At 37.2% G+C, this 20969-nt stretch overlaps 1 protein-coding gene across 6 annotated transcripts in view; it reads left to right on the top strand.

The window, feature by feature from the left end:
• The first annotated feature begins 1680 nt into the window (after nucleotides 1–1680).
• ZNF566 (zinc finger protein 566) overlaps nucleotides 1681–20969 on the top strand; it is a 29824-nt gene continuing 10535 nt past the window's right edge. Inside the window, exons 1-5 of one of the 6 annotated variants that reach the window (XM_055310719.1) lie at nucleotides 1956–2078; nucleotides 10050–10174; nucleotides 11981–12049; nucleotides 14675–14801; nucleotides 15118–15192. In XM_055310719.1, coding sequence (XP_055166694.1) covers nucleotides 10172–10174; nucleotides 11981–12049; nucleotides 14675–14801; nucleotides 15118–15192 — 274 coding nt within the window. In that variant the 5' untranslated portion in view covers nucleotides 1956–2078; nucleotides 10050–10171. Of the gene's footprint in view, nucleotides 1916–1955; nucleotides 2135–10049; nucleotides 10175–11980; nucleotides 12050–14674; nucleotides 14802–15093; nucleotides 15193–20969 lie in introns of those variants that run through there. The other 5 variants (XM_055310718.1, XM_055310717.1, XM_055310721.1 and 2 more) reach the window with 5 other exon arrangements.

The following is a 20969-nucleotide window of genomic DNA, read 5'->3' as shown; positions in this document are numbered from 1 at the left end:
TTCTCTACTCTGATCCACTGGTCTGTTCAGTCAGATGACAATCCCATATTATTTAAAATTTTGAAGTTTTAGAATATGTTTTAAGATTAGTCCCATGTACCCCACATGGCTTTTTTCTTCCAGACAGTTTATTCTTGCCTTTGTTTTTCCATTTGAACTTTACTTTTTAAAAAAATATTTAAGTAATCTCTACACCCAATGTTGGGCTTGAACTCATGACCCTGAGATTGAGTTCTGAGATGTTCTTCTGACTGAGCCACCCAGGTACCTCTCCATTTGAATTTTAAAATAACCCCTACCTATCTAGAGAAAGATATTATCTTCAACAGGATGTTAAATTCATAAATTAATTTAAATAACATGTTTAGAATGAAGAATTTCTTTTTTTTTCTTTTTTTTTTTAGAATGAAGGATTTCTATCCAAGAATATGGTAAGGCTTTTCATTTAAGTTTTTGTGTACCCTCACAGGGTTTTAAACTTTTTCTTAAATAGGTTTTATTTATTTCTTGGCAAGATTATCCTGAAGAATTTTATCCTATTCCAAGATTTTGTTTGTATATATAAAATTTACTTACACAAAATTTTTAGACATGACTATCTTACTTTCTCCTTTTATTTAAAATTATGCTGGGCACCTGGCTGGTTCAGTTAGTGGAATATAACTGAAAAAAAAAGATGGGGGGGGAGACTTCCTTTCAAACAGACTTTCTCTTTTAAGAAAACAATGCAAGGGCGCCTGAGTGGCCTCAGTTGGTTAAGCGTTTGCTCTAGTCGTGATTCTGGGTCGTGAGATCTAGTCCCCCAGAGGGCTTCCTGCTCTTCGGGGAACTTGCTTCTCCCTCTGCTTCTACTTAACCTGTCTTATGAAAAAATAAAATCTTTTTTAAAAATTTAAGAAAACAATGCTATTTTTATTTCAATTCCATAAAAATGCTAGTTTTTACACAAAAGTCAAGCTTTAACTCACTTGTCAGCTCAATTATGCAAATTTTCTCCCATCATTTTTTTTTTAATGTTCCAGGAAAATCTATCCTTGTTTTACCATTGTGGCTCAGCGATTACTCTCCAAAACACAATCCCAGTCATTCATACAGTGACTATCAATTATCAATTACACACCCACACACAAAATTCCTGAGTCCCACTTCTCCCTCTCTCCACGACTCTCAACATCCTAAATCACACACAACACCAGGAATCTCTTTAGGTGCTTCCTGCAAAGGCTGTCTCACTGCCCCATCATTCTCCTGAGGCCCTGACTTTCATACAGAAATCAGTAGCACAGAAAAATACCAGCCCCCTTCGCAATATCAGAAACCCCTCCTTTTGGCCTTTTCAACCCCGTTTCCTTTTAGCAATTCCCCAATCCCGTTGCAAGGTTCTAATCTCCTCCCTTTCGGCCACCCTAGCTTTGAGTCTCAGAAGCTCAGGTTCCACAACTCCTCCGCATTGACGAACCCCAAATTAAATTCACGCCCCAACAAAGGACGAAGGGGCGACCCAACAAGCCTGCGCACTCCTTGGGCTCAGTAACACTCCCAGCAGTCTCTGGGGGTATAGCCACGCGCAAACTGTTAAGAATTAAGACGAATTTCAAACGGTCCATCCACCGCTTTCCTTGCTCCAAACTACATTTCCCAGAAGGCTCAATGGTGCGAGTTATCTTACCTAGACCAAACTAGCCCTCTCTTCCTGAGCCCGAGCAACTCCTGGGGATAGTAGGGTGGGTCCGAGAAGGATCCCCATTTCACACACGTCGGAGTGGTCTTCTTTGGAAGCCATTGCCTGAGACTGCGCCAGGCTCTGCATGGCCTCCGGTGTCCGGCTCCATGAAGGGGAGCAATCCTTTAAGCCAGGCCGCAGCTAAACCGTGAGAGAAATCCGGGCGATCGGGAGCCATCTTGCTCGCCGCAGGTAAGTTTCTGACTACATTTCCCGGAGGACTCCTCGGCATCATTGTGATTCTCGCGTGAATTCGGCCTTAAAGTCACGCGCTGGCGGGACCCTCAGGTCTACACCGGCAACTGTTGCTACGCTGTGGAGAGTACTGCTGTTTTGGAAGCTTGGAAGGCCTGAGGTGAGGGTCCCCAGGAGAGGGCGGAGCCAGAGGCTCGGCTTTATACCGCGGAGGAGGTTAGATTGAAATTGTAGGATTTTGTCTGGTGGTGTGTGGTGAATGACCGTGTGTTGTGACTAGCTGTTCCTGTGGTGTGTGCTTCCAGTGATTACTCGTGTGTAGCACAGTCTGGGAGCCCGTGACTGTGCTGGTGTGATTGGGTGCGACCCGGTGATGTGTGTGTGTGTGTGTGTGTGTGTGTGTGTGTGTGTGTGAGACTGGGACCACGTGCGGCATTGTGTGTGAGGGTGTGCGGAGCTTGTGACTCGGTGGATGTGATAAGGGTAAGGGTGGTGTGTGGTTGTGCGACATTGTGAGCGTGTGCTGAGAGTACAGGGCGGGGGAAGTACCTGTGAATACTGTGTGGTTTTATCTGTGGTTAATGTGATTGTCACTATGCGACCATCTGCAGGCGTGTGGTGCTTGTGGCAGTGCGATTGTGACCGAGTGTCTTCTTGGTAAATGTGTGGTTTTGCTTATGTGACCATTTGAGTTCCTGGATGTGTGGCCCTGTTGCTTTGGTTGTGGGTCACCTCTAGCTGTGTGTCCCCGTGGTGATCGTGTGATTTATGTTTGGGTGACTGGATAAATGTATGAGGTTTTTTCACTTACATTGTCTATCATTTATACTGTAGTTTAACGTCATTTTAAAACTTTTGCAAATGCTATCATATTGTCTTTTTTCTTTTGTTTATTTGTGCAATTATGTTTTTGAGAATTGTCATATTAAATATAGTAATGGTTCATTTGTTTTCTTTGCTATATTGTATTAGGTCCTTTGAAGTATCCCACTGTTCTTAATCCCTTCAATTAGTGATGGGCATTTGAGTTATTTCTAGTTTCTGACTTTATAAACAGTGCTGCCACAGCATTCTTTTACAGAGGCTATATGTGCATGAACTTATCTACCTGACAGTGGAATTTCTGGGTCATATGATATCTTGCACTTTACTAAATAGTACCAAAATAATGGCCTAAGTGGGTGTACAAATTTATGCTTGCACAGCAATGTTTGAGACATCTCATTGCTCCATGTCCCTATGAAAACATGATTCTGATAGTTTTTTAAAACATTTTTATGAGATACAGCATACATAAAGTGCACAAATCTGAAGTGTACAGGTGTATCACGATTTCCTAAATCAACATAAAGAACTTTGCCAGCACCCCTGAAGGCTCCCTCATGCCCCTTCCCAGTTATTTCTCCCACAATCATTGTTCAGAAGTCTATCACCATTAAGTTTTTTTTTACCATTAATTAGTTTTACCCATTCCTGAACTTCATATATAAATGGAATTGTATAGCATATGCTCTTTTACGCCTGGTTTCGTTTTTTCCGTATTATGTCTGAGATTCATCCATGTTGTTGAGTGTCATTGTACTCCTCATTACATATGAGAATGTGCTGCAATTTATTAATTATTTACACTATTTTTAAAAATATTTATTTGAGAGAGAAAGAAAATATATGTGAGAAAGAGAGAGATAGAATCAGCAGGGAGAGGGGCGGAGGGAGAAACAGGCTCCTGAGCAGGGAGCCAGGACCTTGGGATCTGACCTGAGCCGAAGGCAGGCATTTAAATTGAGCCACACGGGCACCCCAATTTCTTACACTATTGATGGATATTTGATAGTTAACATTTTTTTTTTGCTATTACAAACTATATTGCTGCTATGAACATTCTATGTTTTTGGTGAACATGTAAATATTTTTCTCTTGGCTAAATATTTAGGAATGGAATTGCTAGATCATAAAGTGGGCATATGTTTAATAGATACTACCAGTTTGTCAGGTGGTTGTGCCAATTCATCCAACAATGTATGAGAGTTTCAGTTGCTCCTCATCATCTCTGTTATTTGATATTGTCAGTCTTTTATTTTAACTGTTCTGCTGGTTGTATAGTGGAATTTCATTGCGGGTTTTTTTTTTTTTTCATTGCAGTTTTAATTTGTGCTTCCCTGGTGGGTAATGATGTTCAGTACTTTTTCATGGGTTTATTGGCCATTTGGATATACTGTTTTTTAAAGTGTCTGTTTAGATCTTATTGCCCACTGCCCTTTAAAATTTTTTTTTCATTTTAAAAAACTTTTTATTTTCATATTGTAAATGTAGTGCAAAGAAGTCCTTTTTTTTTTTTTTTTTTTAAGAAGTCCTATATATTCTTCACTCAGGTGCCCATGGTATAGTAATGAAAACCAGGAAATTTACTGGATACAAGACTTTTGACTAATTTACAGACCTTATTTACATTTTGCTATTTGTCTTATCAGTTCCCTGTTCTTTTCAGGATCCAGTTGAAGATCCCATGTTAATTTAGTTATCTTGTCTCTTACCATAAAGCATAGTTCTTCAGTGTTTTTTATCTTTCATGACCTTGATACTTCTGAAGAGTACTGGCCAGTTGTTTTGTAGAGTATCTTTCAATTTGGATTTGTCTGCCTTTTCCTTTAAATTTTTTTTAAGATTTTATTTATTTATTGACACACAGAATACAAGCAGGGGGAGTGGCAGGCAGAAGAGAGGCAGAAGCAGGCTTCCTGCTGAGCAGGGAGCCTGATGTGGGGCTCAATTCCAGGACCCCAGGATCATGACCTGAGCTCATGGCTGACACCCAACCCACTGAGCCACCGAAGTGCCCCCTAATGGTTAAATTTAGACTATTCATTTTTTGCTGAAAGATCACAAAAATTATGTTTATGTTCTTCTCAATGTGTTATATAATGTTATCAATATATCTCACTACTAGTAATGTTAACTACAATCACTTGGTTGAGGTGGTACCTGCCAGGTTTCCCCTTTGTAAAACTATCTTTCTTTTTTAATTGATAAGTATCTTGTGGGGAGATGCTTTGTGCCTATGCAAAAATATTTTTCTCGTGGAGGTGGCTGGCTTAGTCAGAAGAGCACCAGATTCTTGATATTGGGATCATGAGTTTGAGCCCCATGTTTGGAGTAGAGATTACTTAAATAAACTTTTTAAAAATACTGTTTTCATTATACTTTAATATGTTAATTTTAACATTCACTGATCATTCTTGTCTATAATTATTACTGTGATGTTTGCCTACTGGTGACTTTCATTCCTTCTGTATTTTTTTTTTTAAGATTTTATTTATTTATTCATGAGAGAGAGAGAGGCAGAGACACAGGCAGAGGGAGAAGCAGGCTCCATGCAGGGAGCCTGATGTGGGACTTGATCCCCGGTCCCCAGGATCACACCCTGGGCTGAAGGCAGCACTAAACTGCTGAGCCACCCGGGCTGCCCTTCTGTTTTTTTGTTTTTTTTTTTTAAGGGTTTTATTTATTTATTCATGAGAGACTCAGAGATAGAGGCTGAGACACAAGCAGAGGGAGAAGCAGGCTCCATGCAGGGAGCCCGATGTGGGATTCCATCCCGGGACTCCAGATTAGGCCCTGGGCTGAAGGCAGGCGCTAAACCGCTGAGCCACTCAGGGATCCCTCTTTCTGTATTTATTAATTTAAATTCTGTAAAGAGCTGTCCCTTATTCCTCATGTGTTTATTCAATTATTTCTTAACTCATGGGTATTTATTTTACACTAGAGTTTTAAACCATTATTTTTGTTATATACTTTGCTGTTCAGATTCTGTCCCAGATTTGGCCATTAGGAACTCCTTAAAATTAGCTCCTGTGCCCTTTTAACATGGCATCATTTTTTAGTACTTTCTTATGCTTATGTTTGTCTTTTCCCATTTTCCTAGTGGGATTTTAACCCTTTGTGTTTTTTTAAATGATTTTATTTATTCATGAGAGACACAGAGAGAGAGAGGCAGAGAGAGAAGCAGGCTTCATGCAGGGAGCCCAACGTGAGACTCGATCCCGGGTCTCCAGGTTCACACCCTGGGCCAAAGGTGGTGCTAAACCGCTGAGCCACCCGGGCTGCCCTATCATTCATATTTAAGTCTGTGGTCCATCTTGAATTAATTTTTGTGTATGGGGAGGGCCCTGGGTGACTCAGTGGTTGAGCATCTATCTGCCTTTGGCTCAGGTCGTGATCCCAGAGTTCTGGGATCAAGTCCCATATCAGGCTCCTTGCAGGGGGCCTGTATCTCTCTCTGCCTATGTCTCTGCCTCTCTCTCTGTATCCCTCATGAATAAATAAAATATTTTAAAAATAATAATAATTGTTGCGTATGGTATTTATTGAAAATATCATCCTTGCCCATCTGAATTGCAGGAAGCTGTTATCATAAGTAACATATATGTGGTCCTCCTTCTGGACTGTATTCTGTTATATTATCTTTTTGTCAGTGCCACTGTCTTGAAATATATAGTACTACTCCTTCAACTTTTTTTCTTTTCTTTTTCAAGACCGTCTTGGCATATGTAAGTCCTTTTAATGGATGTCAGAATTAACTTGTTAATTCTCACCAAAAATGAAAAATCCTTTCTAGGATTTTGTTTAATGAGTCTTTATGTTAACTTGGGGAGAATTGCTGTCCTATCAATATTGAATCTTCCAATTAATAAATATGGTATATGTCTATATTTCTTAAGGTCTTTAATTTCTTTCAACACTTTGTTGTAGTTTTCAGTGCACATCTTTTGTTAAATTTGTACCTGGATATTTGATGTTTATTGTTGAAATTGTACATGGTATTTAACATTTTCCAGTTGTTTGTTGCTGGAAGTACAATTTTTTTTGTATATTTTGTATATTGTCCTTAGATCTAGCATCTACAAATACCTACTGTAGATGCTATTTATCAAATTGAAGAAGTTCTCTTTCTCAGTGGTAAGATTTTTACATTAATGAGGGCTGATTTTGGCAAATGCATTTTCTCTGTCGAGAGTATCATTTTTTTTACTGTTATCATCAATGTAATAAATTATGTTGTTTCATATCTTGAACCAGCCTTTGATTCCTGAATTAAACCCTGCTTGTCCATAATGTATCAAACTTTTTACAAATCTGGCTCAATTAGATCTGCTAATATTTTATAGAATTTCTGCACATATGTTCATTAGAAATATTGGCCCGTGATTTTATTTTCTTTTTATGTCTTTGTTTTGGCATTAGGCTTATATTAGTCTCATAAAATGAGTTAGGAAGAATTCCTTTTATTTTTCTATTCACTACGTATAAGACCAAAGGTTTTCCTTAAATTTGGAAGAGTTCACTGGTGAAATTGTCTGGGCCTGAAGTTTTCTTGATAGGAAGATTTTGATTTGATTTGATTTGATCTGATCTGATTTATTTGGAGAGACTTAAGCAGGAGAAAGAGCAGAAGGGTAGGGAGAGGAGGGCAGAAGAAACCTAAGCACATTCATGCTGAGCACAGAGCCTGACAATGAGGCTCAATCTCAGGACCCTGAGATCATGACCTGAGCTGAAACCAAGAGTCAGATACCTAACTGAGCCATCCAGGCACCCTGGAAGATTTTTAAAATGTGGAATCAATTTACCTCTTCACATGTTTCAGGTTTTTTTGTTTGTTTTGTCCATTTTGGTATGTTTTTTTAAAGAATTTATCAGTTTGATCTACGCTTTCAAATTTAATAGCAGGGCAGCCCGGGTAGCTCAGCGGTTTAGCGCCACCTTTGGTCCAGGGTGTGATCTCGGGACCAGGGATCGAGTCCCACCTCGGGCTTCCTGCATGGAGCCTGCTTCTCCCTCTGCCTGTGTCTCTGTCTCTATGAATAAATAAATAAAATCTTAAAAAAAAAACAAATTTAATAGCATAAGGTTGTTGGCTATTCTTTTGTTATTTTTTAATGTCTATGGCATCTATAAATGATGTTCCCTTTTTCATTCCTGATTTGGTTTATTTGTGTTATTCCCCTCTTATTCATTAGTGGTATTGGTAATGTGTCTTTTCTTCTAAATAGTTTCTTTTTTTTTAAGATTTTATTTATTATTCATGAGAAATACAGAGAGATACAGAGGCAGAGAAGCAGGCAGAGGGAGAAGCAGGCTCCATGCAGGGAGCCCGATGTGGGGCTCGATCCCAGGACTCGATCCCAGGATCACGCCATGAGCCGAAGGCAGATGCCCAACTGCTGAGCCACCCAAATGTCCCATCTTCTTAGTACTTTCAAGACTTTTTTCCTCTGGTTGTGGTTTTGCTTTTTGTTCTGTGCATTTTTCTTTTTATTTCTTATTCAGGTTTGCTGAGCTTCACTAAAACTCTTTTTGAGGCTTTTTATCAGTTAATCAGTTCAGATATTAATTATTCTCCAATCTCTTTTCTTCTTCAGAGGCTCCACTTACATATATGGTAAATCTTTTGACTGAGTTCCTTTTTTCTTCTACTCACTTCTGTTCTTTCTGTTCTATTTTTCCTCTGCACTTCATGTGGATATTTTTGTTTTTGACTTGCCTTTGAGTTCAGTAGTTCTATCTTCTGCTTGTCTGGTCTCATGTTAAAACCATACAATGACTTCTTAATTTCTTTTTTTTTTTTAATTTTATTTCATTTTTTTAGTAATCTCTGTACCCAGTGTGGGCCTCAAACTCACAACCCCGAGAGTCACATGCTCTTCTACCTGAACCAGCCAGGTGCCTCAACTTCTTAATTTCTTAATTTACTGTTCTAGGTTGTCTGAGTCTTTTTTATATATTTCAATTCTATTTAATTTCTTCATCTTATCCATTTGCCTATATATTTTTAGTTTTTAACATTTCAATTATAGCTATTTTAAATTGTTTGCCAGTTCTCATATCTAAATTATTGGTAGTTCTGCTTCTATTTTTTGGTTTTATCTCCAAGCATGTCTAACAGTTTTTAGTTGGATGATAGATATTGTGCTTAAAACAACCATGAAGGCCAAGGGCAACCACTGCCTACATCTAGCCTTCTCGTTATATAAGAAAAATTAGTGTTTTTCAGGTCTCTGTTACTAACAGACAAATACAATTCTTAACATACAGGGAATTTTCAGGATAATGTTGGAAATATTTTAAAACATTTAATTTTTATTAGAGAATTGGCTTATCATTTAGAAGGGTACAAAATTCTCAAAATTTTTATTTATTAGGTTTCAAAGGACTCTCTTGTCTGTAGTGGTATCTTTTGGCTGTGCTCCATGTCCAAGGTGTGGTTATTTTGCAAGCATACTACAGTCTTGGCCACAGAGATCATTGGCTTAAAAGAGAGGAGCAGATTCCCCAGATGGCAAGAATTGAGCTAGAGAGGATATACTCTAGGAGCAAATATGAAGAGAGGTGGGAATGTAACAAACAGCATGGAGCTATTGAAGTAAGAATGTTTCCCACCCATTCTACCTGAAAGGTGCAGCACTTGAGGATGTCCCTTTAACCAAGGAAAGGCCATTACGAGAGACCAGAAAGGGGGACTTAAAGTGAGAAGTATGGGAGAAGAAACTCTGTTTCCAAGGTTCTCTGGATTTCTGTTGCTTCTCTGTTTTTGTTTTTTTTAAGGCTTTATTTATTTATTCATGAGAGACACGGAGAGAGAGAGGTAGAGACACAAGCAGAAGGAGAAGCAGACTCCCTGTACGGAGCCTGATGTGGGACTCGATCCTGGATCCCAGGATCGCACCCTGAACCAAAGGCAGTTGCTCAACCACTGAGCCATTCAGGTGTCCCTACTGTTGCTTCTTTAGTATCTAGCATAATCCCTGACACATAATAAGTTATGTTGGTTTATTTCTTAAAAATACTAAAATAAATAATAATAATAATAATAATAATAATAATAAAATACTAAGAGCTTAATAAATAGTAATAATAGTAAAAATATTAAAGGAGTGCTTTCAGATTTTGAAGAAGAGACATTTGTGGATTACTTGGATTTTCATTTCCTGAAATATATATACCCCAGGGGAAATGCGATGAGTGCTTGAGGATCACGCCCATTAAATAATTGATAACAAAGTTCTACTTCCTGGGTGGTCAGTTTTTAGTTTTTGGTTTTGTTTTGTCTTGTTTTTTGTTTTTTTATTCATAGAGTTACAGAGATAAAGGCAGAGACACAGGCAGAGGGAGAAGCAGGCTCCCTGCAGGATCCCAGGATCACGACATGAGCTGAAGGCAGACGCTCAACCCTGAGCCACCCAGGTGCCCTCCTGGATGGTCAGTTTTACACGCAACTATTGATAAATTTTTTAATGATCAAGCTTTGTACTAGGAATGCTCACTAGCCTTAATACATTTATAATGCTCTGTTTATTATATTCCTATATCTAATTTAAAAAGACTACATATTTTATTAAACATTCACCATTGATCTCAAATTCAATTACTCCCCTTAAACAATTTTGATTTTTTTTTTAAGATTTTATTTATTTGAGAGAGCAGAGCAAGAGAGAGAGAGAATGAGTGGGGGTAAGGAAGGAGCAGAGGGGGAGGGAGAAGCAGACTTCCTACTGAGCAAGGAGCCCAATGTGGGATCATGACCTGAGTCAAAAGTAGATATTTAACCAGCTGAGCCACCCAGGCGTCCCACAATTCAGACTTTGTTACTATTTTAGTATAATGTTCTTTTGGACATTTTAAACATCTTAAGCACACAAAATATATCCAATTATTACAATTTTATTACTACACTTAAAAGCATTATAAAGCATCAGTAATACAGATTTAGTCAATTTGTACATTAGGTCTACACTTTTTAATTCCTTCCTATTGTTATACTAATTTAAGTATCTTCCTAAAGTTTTTGCAATATTGCTTTGTTTGCTTCTCTGGATTTCACTTTCTTAAGATATGATTCATTAATCCTAAAAGTCTTCTCTAACTGGGCAAGATAAGAGGATCTGGGTTATCAGCCAGTTGTTTCTTGGTTAGGACCTGGGACCTGATTGTACAATCAAAGATCATTAAAAATTGTTTTTGACAAATGTATATCTAAACTAAAATGTAGGGATCCCTGGGTGGCGCAGCGGTTTGGTGCCTGCCTTTGGCCCAGGGTGCGATCCTGGAGACCCGGGATCGAATCCCACGTCGGGCTCCCGGTGCATGGAGCCTGCTTCTCCCTCTGCCTATGTCTCTGCCTCTCTCTCTCTCTCTCTGCGACTATCATAAATAAATAAAAATTAAAAAAAAAAAAATAAAATAAAAATAAAAAAAAAAACTAAAATGTATATTAATAGGGATCCCTGGGTGGCTCAGTGGTTTAGCGCCTGCCTTCAGTCCAGGACATGATCCTGGAGTCCCAGGATCAAGTCTCACATCGGGCTCCCTGCATGGGGCCTGCTTCTCCCTCTGCCTGTGTCTCTGCCTCTTTCTTTTTCTCTCCCTGTGTGTCTCTCATGAATAAATAAAATAAAATCTTTAAAAAATAAATAAATAAAATGTATATGAATAACTTCTAACAATTATTCAGAATTAACATAAAAGTAAAATGATATATATACAAGGATATTTATTACAGCATTGTTTGTTATACTAAAAGATGGGAAACAACCTAAATGGTCATGGGCAGCAGATTGGCAAAATAAATTAAAATGTATCTATTTAATGAAATAAATGTAGCTAAGGGAATTAAGTAGTTCTGTATGTACCATTTGGGATCCAGTTCAAGATTCATTAAGTAAAAATAGCAGTGTGTATAACAGTGTGTATAATATGCTATCATATGTGGAAAAATGTATATATGTATGTGTGTATATATGTGTGTGTGTGTGTGTGCACACACACACACACACACACTATTCTCCAAGTCACATCAGATTGTTGAAATCTCTTCTACTCCAGTCAAAGCCTGAGGTCTCTGGAGTAGGAGATATGAAAGATTTGCCCATTTTTCTCACTGATAATAACCCTCGAGTGTTTATCAGTGGGATGAAGTGTTTATATGTGGGATGAATAGAAGGGAATGATCATTCTGGGAGGTATGAGGCAAGTGGGATCTTACCTAGCTTCTTTTGTTTTCCCCAGCTTTGCCCTTTTCCAAGAGGAGCCCAGCAGAGGATTGGTCTGGCTGCAAATACCAAAACCATGGCTCAGGTGAGATGCTGTTTCCTTTTGCTCAAATAGAGTCATTTTTACCCCTAATAAATGTAAACATTTGTTTTCCTCATCATGGTATTTTTGGTGTTTAAAAAAAAAAAAAACTTTCAGACAGTTTAGTTAAAAGCAATGTCAAGGGGCACTTGGATGGCTCAGTTGGTTAAGTATCTGCCTTCAGCTCAGGCCAGGATCCCAGGGTCCTGGAATCAAGCCCCACATGGGGCTCCTGGCTCGTGTTCTCTCTCTCTCTCTCTCTCAGTCTCTCATTCACTCTCTCAATAAAATCTTTAAAAATAAAATAAAAGCAATGTCAAAGTCCTCTTACCCTTGCTCTAAAGAAAAAAGTCTCCAGTAAGTCAATTCAAAACTGTCTTTCTTGGTTGAGATATTTATAGAAAAAAGAAGTGGTTCCATAATCACTATTGGGAAAAAGTCTCATCAAAAATTTTTACACTCTTAAATTATAGGTAACAGAGGGCCAAGTGGTTGGATGATGAGTCTCTCTAAAGAAGTCTTAATCAGATTAAAATCCATCAGAAAATTTCATACAGGTTCTATCAAGAATCCTTATTTGTTCCCAGAAAGCTATTGTTAATGACAAAAATGATCTGACTGAGACCTGGTTTGGAAAAAAAAAAAAACTTTTCCCCTGGTTAACCCAATCCCCATTCGGGAACCTGACCCCTATTTCTTTATAAACAACCCAGGGCCCTCCCTAGTTTCCTATTCTTTTAAGCAATGTTTACAAACTCATTTAGTAAGTCCTTCAGCATCTTCTATCTTAGACTTCTGCCATAAATCTTAATAGAACGATATTGTGTTCCCCATTTGTTAATGAATCTAATTTGCTTGGTATGAAGATAAATAATTAGGGGGACCTCATAAGGAAAAGCCCTGATCATTACCGACTTAGGTTTTTCAAGAAGAAAAATATGTGGAATGGTTTTGCTCTATTTCAGTCTTGGTATGTGGAAAGATCTCCGGGTTTATGAGCCTTTTGGGTTGGGGATATGACTCACAGTTAGTAGAAAGCTCCAACACCTCACCAGATCATCCGTGATAAATAGACTTCAGTAATGCTATTGTGTGAATCTAGATCATCTTCCATCACTTTCCTATAGCACAGGAACAAAGGGAATTTACAGTTGAGCAATGGGTAGTTATAAGTAAGATTAGGCCGATACTGAGATCTTTAAAAATCCCTTTCAACCTCAGTGTCTGAAAACCAAAGAAAATTTGTTTTAAATCCATATCATAGACTATTATTCAGTGAAAAAATATGCTTATGAAAAGAATTTGTTGTAATTAATTATGACTCTTATTATGTAATAGTGTGATGTGAGAAAGGAATCAGTCTTAAATTTTATGCAAGTTTAATTTTCTAAGATAAAATATTTTTAAAGTCATTTGCATATTTTACAAGTGGAGTGCCATTCCAACCTTGCCCCATCACCGACCCACTCCTAAAAGGTGACTCAACTCTCTTGAATATGGTTTGCTATCTTTGGATGAATCAGTTTTACCCTCTTGATTTACTACAGAGTGGAGGGGACATTGTACCCTTGTATTGCACTATTCATTCCTCTAATTCTGTTATTAAAATTTTTTGTCAAATCAGTAGTGTACAGAATATTATGACTACAAAACTGCTCACTGCTGAGCCAACTCATAGCTCTATTCTATTACAACCTTTCATTTTTCCTGGAACAATTAAGCTTTTTTTCCCCATTTGCTTAGTTGTCATTGTTTTCCATCTGGTCAAACACATGAATTCATTTTGAGTGTGGAGGCTTCCATTACCATTTTCCCTTTTCCCTGCTCTTACCTGGTCTGGTTACTCTCCGGGCCTACTGCATAGCTTTCCCAAGACTTCCTTTTTTTGTTTGTTTTCCTGAGATTTTTCCTTTACTGTTCTCCTGTGTTAATTCACCTATTTCTTGAATACTACATCTTCCCTCTTTTTTGGTTTATTCCCTTCCATCTGGTGGAACACATCTTCTGGTAGTTTCCTAAGAAATTGTGCTAGAGTCCTTTTATGTCTAGAAATGTCTTTTTTCAATCCTCACAACAGAATGATAGTTTAGTTATAGAATCTAGGGTAGAATTTCTTTTCTCCATCAGCATATTAAAGAATTATTCTTACCATTTCTTGTTTTTAGTAGTCTTCTTGAGAACTTCATTGCATCTCTGATTCATGATGTCTTTTATGTAATCTGCTCCCCTTTGGTACTTTAAATGTCTTCTCTTTATCCCTTATTCCGTAACTTTACTCTTAGCTATTTAGGAAAAGAAGAGAGAGAAAGAGCCTCACATGTGTTGATGACTTATTGTATGGCAAGTATGATGTTAGCCATTTGTAAATACTACTTCATTTAATTAGGATATCCTTCTTAGCAGGATTTTGCACCTTCCCAGTTTTATCTGGGGAAACAGAATGAACATGGAAACATGAGATTCAGTCCTGCTTGTATGTTTACAGTCCTCTACTTGAGTCCCAAACATCCACACCACTCTATATGCTTGCTATTTTTCACTTCTATCTTTATTCCTTTCTTCTCTCTTTCCTTCACAAAAAAACACTTCTTTTTATTAATCAAGTCATATACATGGTTGTTGTTCCAGGAGTCAGTGATGTTCAGTGATGTGTCCATAGACTTCTCTCAGGAGGAGTGGGAATGCCTGAATGATGATCAGAGAGATTTATACAGAGATGTGATGTTGGAGAATTACAGCCACCTGATTTCAATGGGTAAGGACATCTGTCCATAATAATTCAGATTCTGCCCTCAGAAATCTACTTTCTCCCATGTGAAATGCCTACCTTTCAATAGGTATTTCTACATCCTGTGCTTAGAAGAATGTTTTTTAATATTGTAGCATTAGAAAAAAGAAGCTGCGTTGACTTATGGGGGAAGTTTCAAGCCCTCTGTTATGTTTCATAAATCTAATTTACCTTTCTTTGACTCTTTCTTAATGAAGGGACTAAATTTGAATCCTGGGATATTCTCATCATAAACTTATCTCATTACTTCTTTTGTAAGCAGGACATTCTGTTTCTAAACCAGATGTGATCTCCTTCTTGGAGCAGGGGAAGGAGCCCTGGTTGGTTGACAGAGAACTAACAAGAGACCAGTGGCCAGGTAAGTGAGGCGCAGCAGGTAATGGACCCACTTGGTCAGTAGAGAGACTACACCATTGAGGTGCTATCTGGGACTCTCCCCTAAAAGCTTTAGGCCCGTTGTACAAAAGTAAGCCTTTTTAGCATGAGCTTTCAAATGACCTTACCTTTTCTCCTTACTTAATATACTCTACCTGCTTTACTCTTCCTACACTTCTTTCCAATTCCTCTTATTCTTGTCCATTTCTAACCAGCCAGTGCCCTCCTCTACCCTCTCTATTGGTATTCCTTTCTATCCATATTTTGAATCAAATTCCTCATCACTTCTCATCCTCTTCTGTATTTAGTCTTAAAAAAAGCATCACTATCTCCTGAAATACTTTTTTTTTCCCTACATTGCCAAAGGCTTCTTTTCTTCAGAGTTTTTTAGGTAAAGTAGCTCATATAATCATTGATTGATTCACACTAATAACAAACATTTACTGATTTTCAAATGTGTAAGGTACTCTGCTAGGTACTGCAGAGATTAAAAGAGTAAGTGATTTCAGGGCAGCCCAAGTGGCTCAGCAGTTTAGTGCTGCCTTCAGCCCAGGGTGTGATCCTGGAGATCCGGGATTGAGTCCCACGTTGGGCTCCCTGCATGGAGCCTGCTTCTCCCTCTGCCTGTGTCTCTGCCCATGTCCCCCCCACCCCCACCCCACTGCCCCTGTCTCTCATGAATAAATAAATAAAATCTTTAAAAAAAAAAAGAATAAGCAATTTCAGAATATATAGCTTAATGAGGTACTAGAACACATCTATATATAACTTTATTAAAGTAAAACCATCATAAGAGAGGTTAAAATAAGGAGCTCAGAAAAAATGAGGCCTTAGTATATGGAAGAGATATTGATCTGCACAGATGTCATAGAGGGAGATTTGAGTGTACCTGTCATTAACTATAGATGGAATGCTGGAAATAAAGGCTCTGTGCCTCCATTAAGAACTTAGAGCTGGGGGGGGGAATCCCTGGGTGGTGCAGCGGTTTGGCGCCTGCCTTTGGCCCAGGGCGCAATCCTGGAGACCCGGGATCGAATCCCACATCGGGCTCGTGGTGCATGGAGCCTGCTTCTCCCTCTCCCTATGTCTCTGCCTCATTCTCTCTCTGTGTGACTATCATAAATAAATAAATAAATAAAAATTAAAAAAAAAAAAAGAACTTAGAGCTGGCCACGATAAACAGAGTTGGTATGAAGGAGTTTAAACAGGACAGTACATTCATTCATTCAGTGTATGTTTATTGAGTACCTGTTGTATGCCCAGCACTGTTTTCAACACTGACATTATAGCAGCGAACAGAACGTGCAGAATCTCCATTCCCAGAGCTCATCCTCCAATACGGAGAGAAATACAAAAATAAATAAATATATATCATGTAGTGCTGAAAAGAAAAGAAAATAGGGGATGGAGGATGCTGTTTTATAGGATGGGTAAGAGAAACTTTTCCAGTTAGGTGACATTTGGGTGGAAACTTGAGATACAGCAGTAAATCATTGTATGTGGTTACTAGAAGGAAGAACGTTCCAGAGGGAGGAAGCCAAACATTCAAGGGCCCTGAAGCAGGTGTGCATCAGCTGTGTTCATGGAGCAGCCAGGAGGCCAGTGCTTTATCCTGGTTGTTTAAGTATTTTCAGATAAGTCCAAGACTTCATGCCATTCCACCTTTGCATAATCACAGTTTATAGTTCTAAAAAATATGGACATGTTTTTCCTTCCATAACTTTAATACCATTGTCACCCCTAATAAATTTTACAATTTCTTCGTACACTGGATTGTTTTCATGTTGTCATATTGGGTACTAGTGAAAGTGAACATTTTCATCTTAATGGTCTTATTGTCTCTGACTTGTCCACTACTAAATTTTATCCTTTTTATCTATTACTATCCTTATTTTCTCAGTCAATTTTTATGGACTTTAAGAAATTAAAACATCCATTTACTCATTTCAAGAAGGTGCTTTTACTTTTTAATTTTAATTTGCATTGGCGTCTTCCATATGTATTTTCAATTGTCTGTAGCTCTGTACTGATTATTGTCATTTCTCATTTTAGAAAAATAACAATCCTCTACAAATTTTATAATATTTTGGGGGTTTTTTGTAAATTTTCGGTAATTTATACAATTTAAATCCATGTTAAGGGTCTTTTGCAGTACGGTATAAATTGAGACTCTAAATCAATTAACCTCCCCCCAACACACACTTTTTAGCACCATATCATCATTTAGCTGATTTCATCATTGTTTTATCTGCCTGTTCAGTAGTAAGTTCTGATTTATGCTGGTTTGTATTTCAGGGCATCTTTTTCTATTTGTTTTATCCCTCTGTCCACTTATGCCTACAGAGATAGATATGCCTAGCAGAAGTTAGTATATTGTCATTCTTCTTATTAGAAATTATCACAAATAATGTAACAAAAATGCAGGTGGGCATTCCAACAGTTATGAAATGAAGTTTCATGGAACCCTCACTCAGGTCAAGAACTACAGCACTACCAGCACAGATCTCTTTGTGTCTACAATATCTTTGTATCCTTTCATAGTTTTACTATCTAAGAGTGCCATCCATGATATATAGTTTAGTTTTACTTGAGTTTGAATTTTATATATATGGAATCATACTATATATATATCCTTTTATGTCTTTTTTGTGGAGCATTTTGCTTTTAAGATTCATACATACTGTTACTTGTAGTTATTAGACTTGATTCATTCCATTATACGAATATACTGCAGTTTATTTAACAGTTCTACTATTCATAGACATTTAGGTTGTTTCCAGTTTTTGACAATTATAAACAGCTACTATGAACATTTTCTGTGTTTTAGGAGTAGGAGAGAAGGGAGTGGATCAGAAGACATCATGTCTTCAGCTGCCAATTTTTCAACTTTTCTTTAATGCCTATACTAGCTTATAATCTCACCAGCAGTATATGAGAACTTTGATTATTTCATGTTTCCTGTTTAACATATAGTATTGTCACGCTTGGATTTTTTCCAATTGGTGAGTGTATAATATAGTTCAATATGGTTTTAATTTGCATTTCCTTTTTTATTGATAAGTTTAACACATTTCATATCATTATTGGTTTCTTGAAATTCTTCTTTAGTGCATTGCCTGTTCAGGTCTTTTTAAAATGTCTTTCTGTTAGATTGTCTCTCTTTTGTAATGATGTAAAGATTCTTTATATATTTTGCTTATAAGTACATCCAGTTTTCTAAAATTGTCAATTTCTTCTGAAATGTCTTAACCCTCTTTATGGTTTCATTTTGTGAACAGAAGTTCTTATTTTTAATCAAATTTATCAGTCTTTTGTGCTTCACACTCACTGGATCTTATGTAAGAAATTCTTCCTCAGCTTATTTTTGAATCTTATATAAACAGAATCACATTAACTACTTTTTTGTCCACTTTAAGAAGTCTTTGCTCACCATATGACCATGAACAGAACATATTCTCCTACGATTGTTGTTCCTTTATAATCTTTTCCCTTAATGGACTAAAAGTTTTACTATGATGTATTGAAGTTTTTTTTTTTTTTTTTTTACCTATATTCCTCATATTTTTCTTCTGGTAGTATTTTTTCAATAGAAAAGCTTTGGCAGTCATCTCTTCTGATGTTACCTGCTACTGTTACCTTTTTTTCTCTTATTATTCTTTTAGACATTAAAACATATAGATCATTGTTAGCATCTTTTTTTTTTTCAATTTATACCGCCTTTACATGCAATTCCTTGGCTTATTTTGTATTGTTTCACTAATAAATTCTCTAGCTATGACCATTTGACTCTCCAACCTATCCATTAAGTTTTGTATTTATTTTTTTTAAAGATTTTATTTTATTTACTCATGAGAGATACAGAGCGAGTGAGAGAGAGGCAGAGACACAGGCAGAGAGAGAAGCAGGCTCCATGCAGGGAGCCCAACGTGGGACTCGATCCCGGGTCTCCAGGATCACGCCCTGGGCTGCAGGGGGCACTAAACCGCTGCGCCACCGGGGCTGCCCGAGTTTTGTATTTAAAAAAAGAAGTATATTTATAAAAAAAAATTCTGTATAGAAAAGGGGCCTTTTGCTAGCACAGTCAGTTAGGTATCTGACTCTTGGTTTCATCTGAGGTCATGATCTCTCAGCATCCTGGATCAAGCCCCATATCGGGCTCTGAGCTCAGTGAAGTTTGCTGAAGTTTCTCTCTCTCTCAAATAAATAAATAAATAATCTTAAAAAAATACCATATACACAATAGGCTATATATAACATAATGAGCATAAAATTATAAGATAATAATTTATAAATCTCTAGACTTGCATATGCAAGAGATTTGCTAGGAAATATACCTAGGAATGTAATTGCTGGGTCTTGGCATACATACTTACCCAGCTTTACTAGGTAATACCAAACCATTTTCCAAGTGTTTGTATCACTCTTTCCCTGTAATTGATACTGAAATATTTTTTTCATTTTTTAATCATCTGATGAGTATAAAATCTTACTTCATTTTTTTAAAATAAATTTTCTGGGACACCTGGGTGGCTTAGTGATTGAGCATCTGCCTTTGGCTTAGGTCGTGATACCAGGATCGAGTTCCATATCAGGCTCCCCATAGGGAGCCTGCTTCTCCCTTTGCCTCTGTGTGTCTCATGAATAAATAAAATCTTTTAAAAAATAATAATAAAATAAAAATAAATTAAATTTTCCTGGTTACTATTAAAGATGATTGCCTTTCTTTATTTGGCCATTAGTGTTTCTTCTGTGTGATGCCATTTTGATCATTTTTGTATTAGGCTATTTGTCTTTTTCCTAAGATTGTAGGAATTTCTACTTTTTTTTGTGGATACTATTTTTTTTAAGATTGATTGATTGATTGATTGATTGATTGATTTATGCATGCTAGACATAGAGAGAGAGAAAGGCAGAGACACAGGAGGAGGGAGAAGCAGGCTCCATGTCGGGAGCCCGACGCAGGACTCGATCCTGGGACTCCAGGATCGCGCCCTGGGCCAAAGGCAGGCCCCAAACCACTGAGCCACCCAGGGATCCCCTGTGGATACTAATTTTTGGTCAATAACGTATTTTGTAGAAATCTTTTCCAATTGTAGGTTCTTTATTCACTTTATAATATCTTTTGATGAACAATACATAGTTAGTATGGTTAAATTATATGATTCTAATATAAGTTATATACAGTTTATAAGACAGTCTAGTTTTTTTTTTTGCTATATGCTTCCTATCTTTAGGTCTTTTTTTTTTTAATCCTTTTTTCTTTTCAAAGATTTTATTTTTTAGTAATCTCTATACTCAACATGGGACTCAAATTCACATCCCCTGAGATCAGGAGTCACATGTTCTACTGACTGAGCTAGCCAGGCACCCCCATATCTTTGAATCTTAAACCCTTTCCTAGCCCAATGTTCCCAATTTTCATTGAAGAATTTTTATGTTTTGACTTATTAAAGCCCTATTAACATACCCATAATTGATTTTTATAAATGGTCTGAGGTAGAGATCAGTTGTAATTTTCTTCCTGTATAAAAATCAAATTATCAAAAAAAAATCAGATTATCAAGAAAAAAGAACATTATCTTTTCCCCATTGGATGAAAAGTCCATTTGCCGCTAATCCACCAGGCCACATATTCCTTCTGCATATATTAAAATTCTAAAAAAAAATAATAAAAAATAATAAAATTCTATGTATATACAGGTCTCTCTTGTCACATTGGCCTTTTTATCTGTCTCTCCTAATTAGTCTTACTTTTATAAA

Source organism: Nyctereutes procyonoides, unplaced genomic scaffold, assembly GCF_905146905.1.
Source record: "Nyctereutes procyonoides isolate TBG_1078 unplaced genomic scaffold, NYPRO_anot_genome, whole genome shotgun sequence".
In the NCBI taxonomy this organism is placed as follows: Eukaryota; Metazoa; Chordata; class Mammalia; order Carnivora; family Canidae; genus Nyctereutes; species Nyctereutes procyonoides.
Note: the sequence above shows the minus strand (reverse complement) of the source record. Positions and strands in the feature narration are given on the sequence as shown.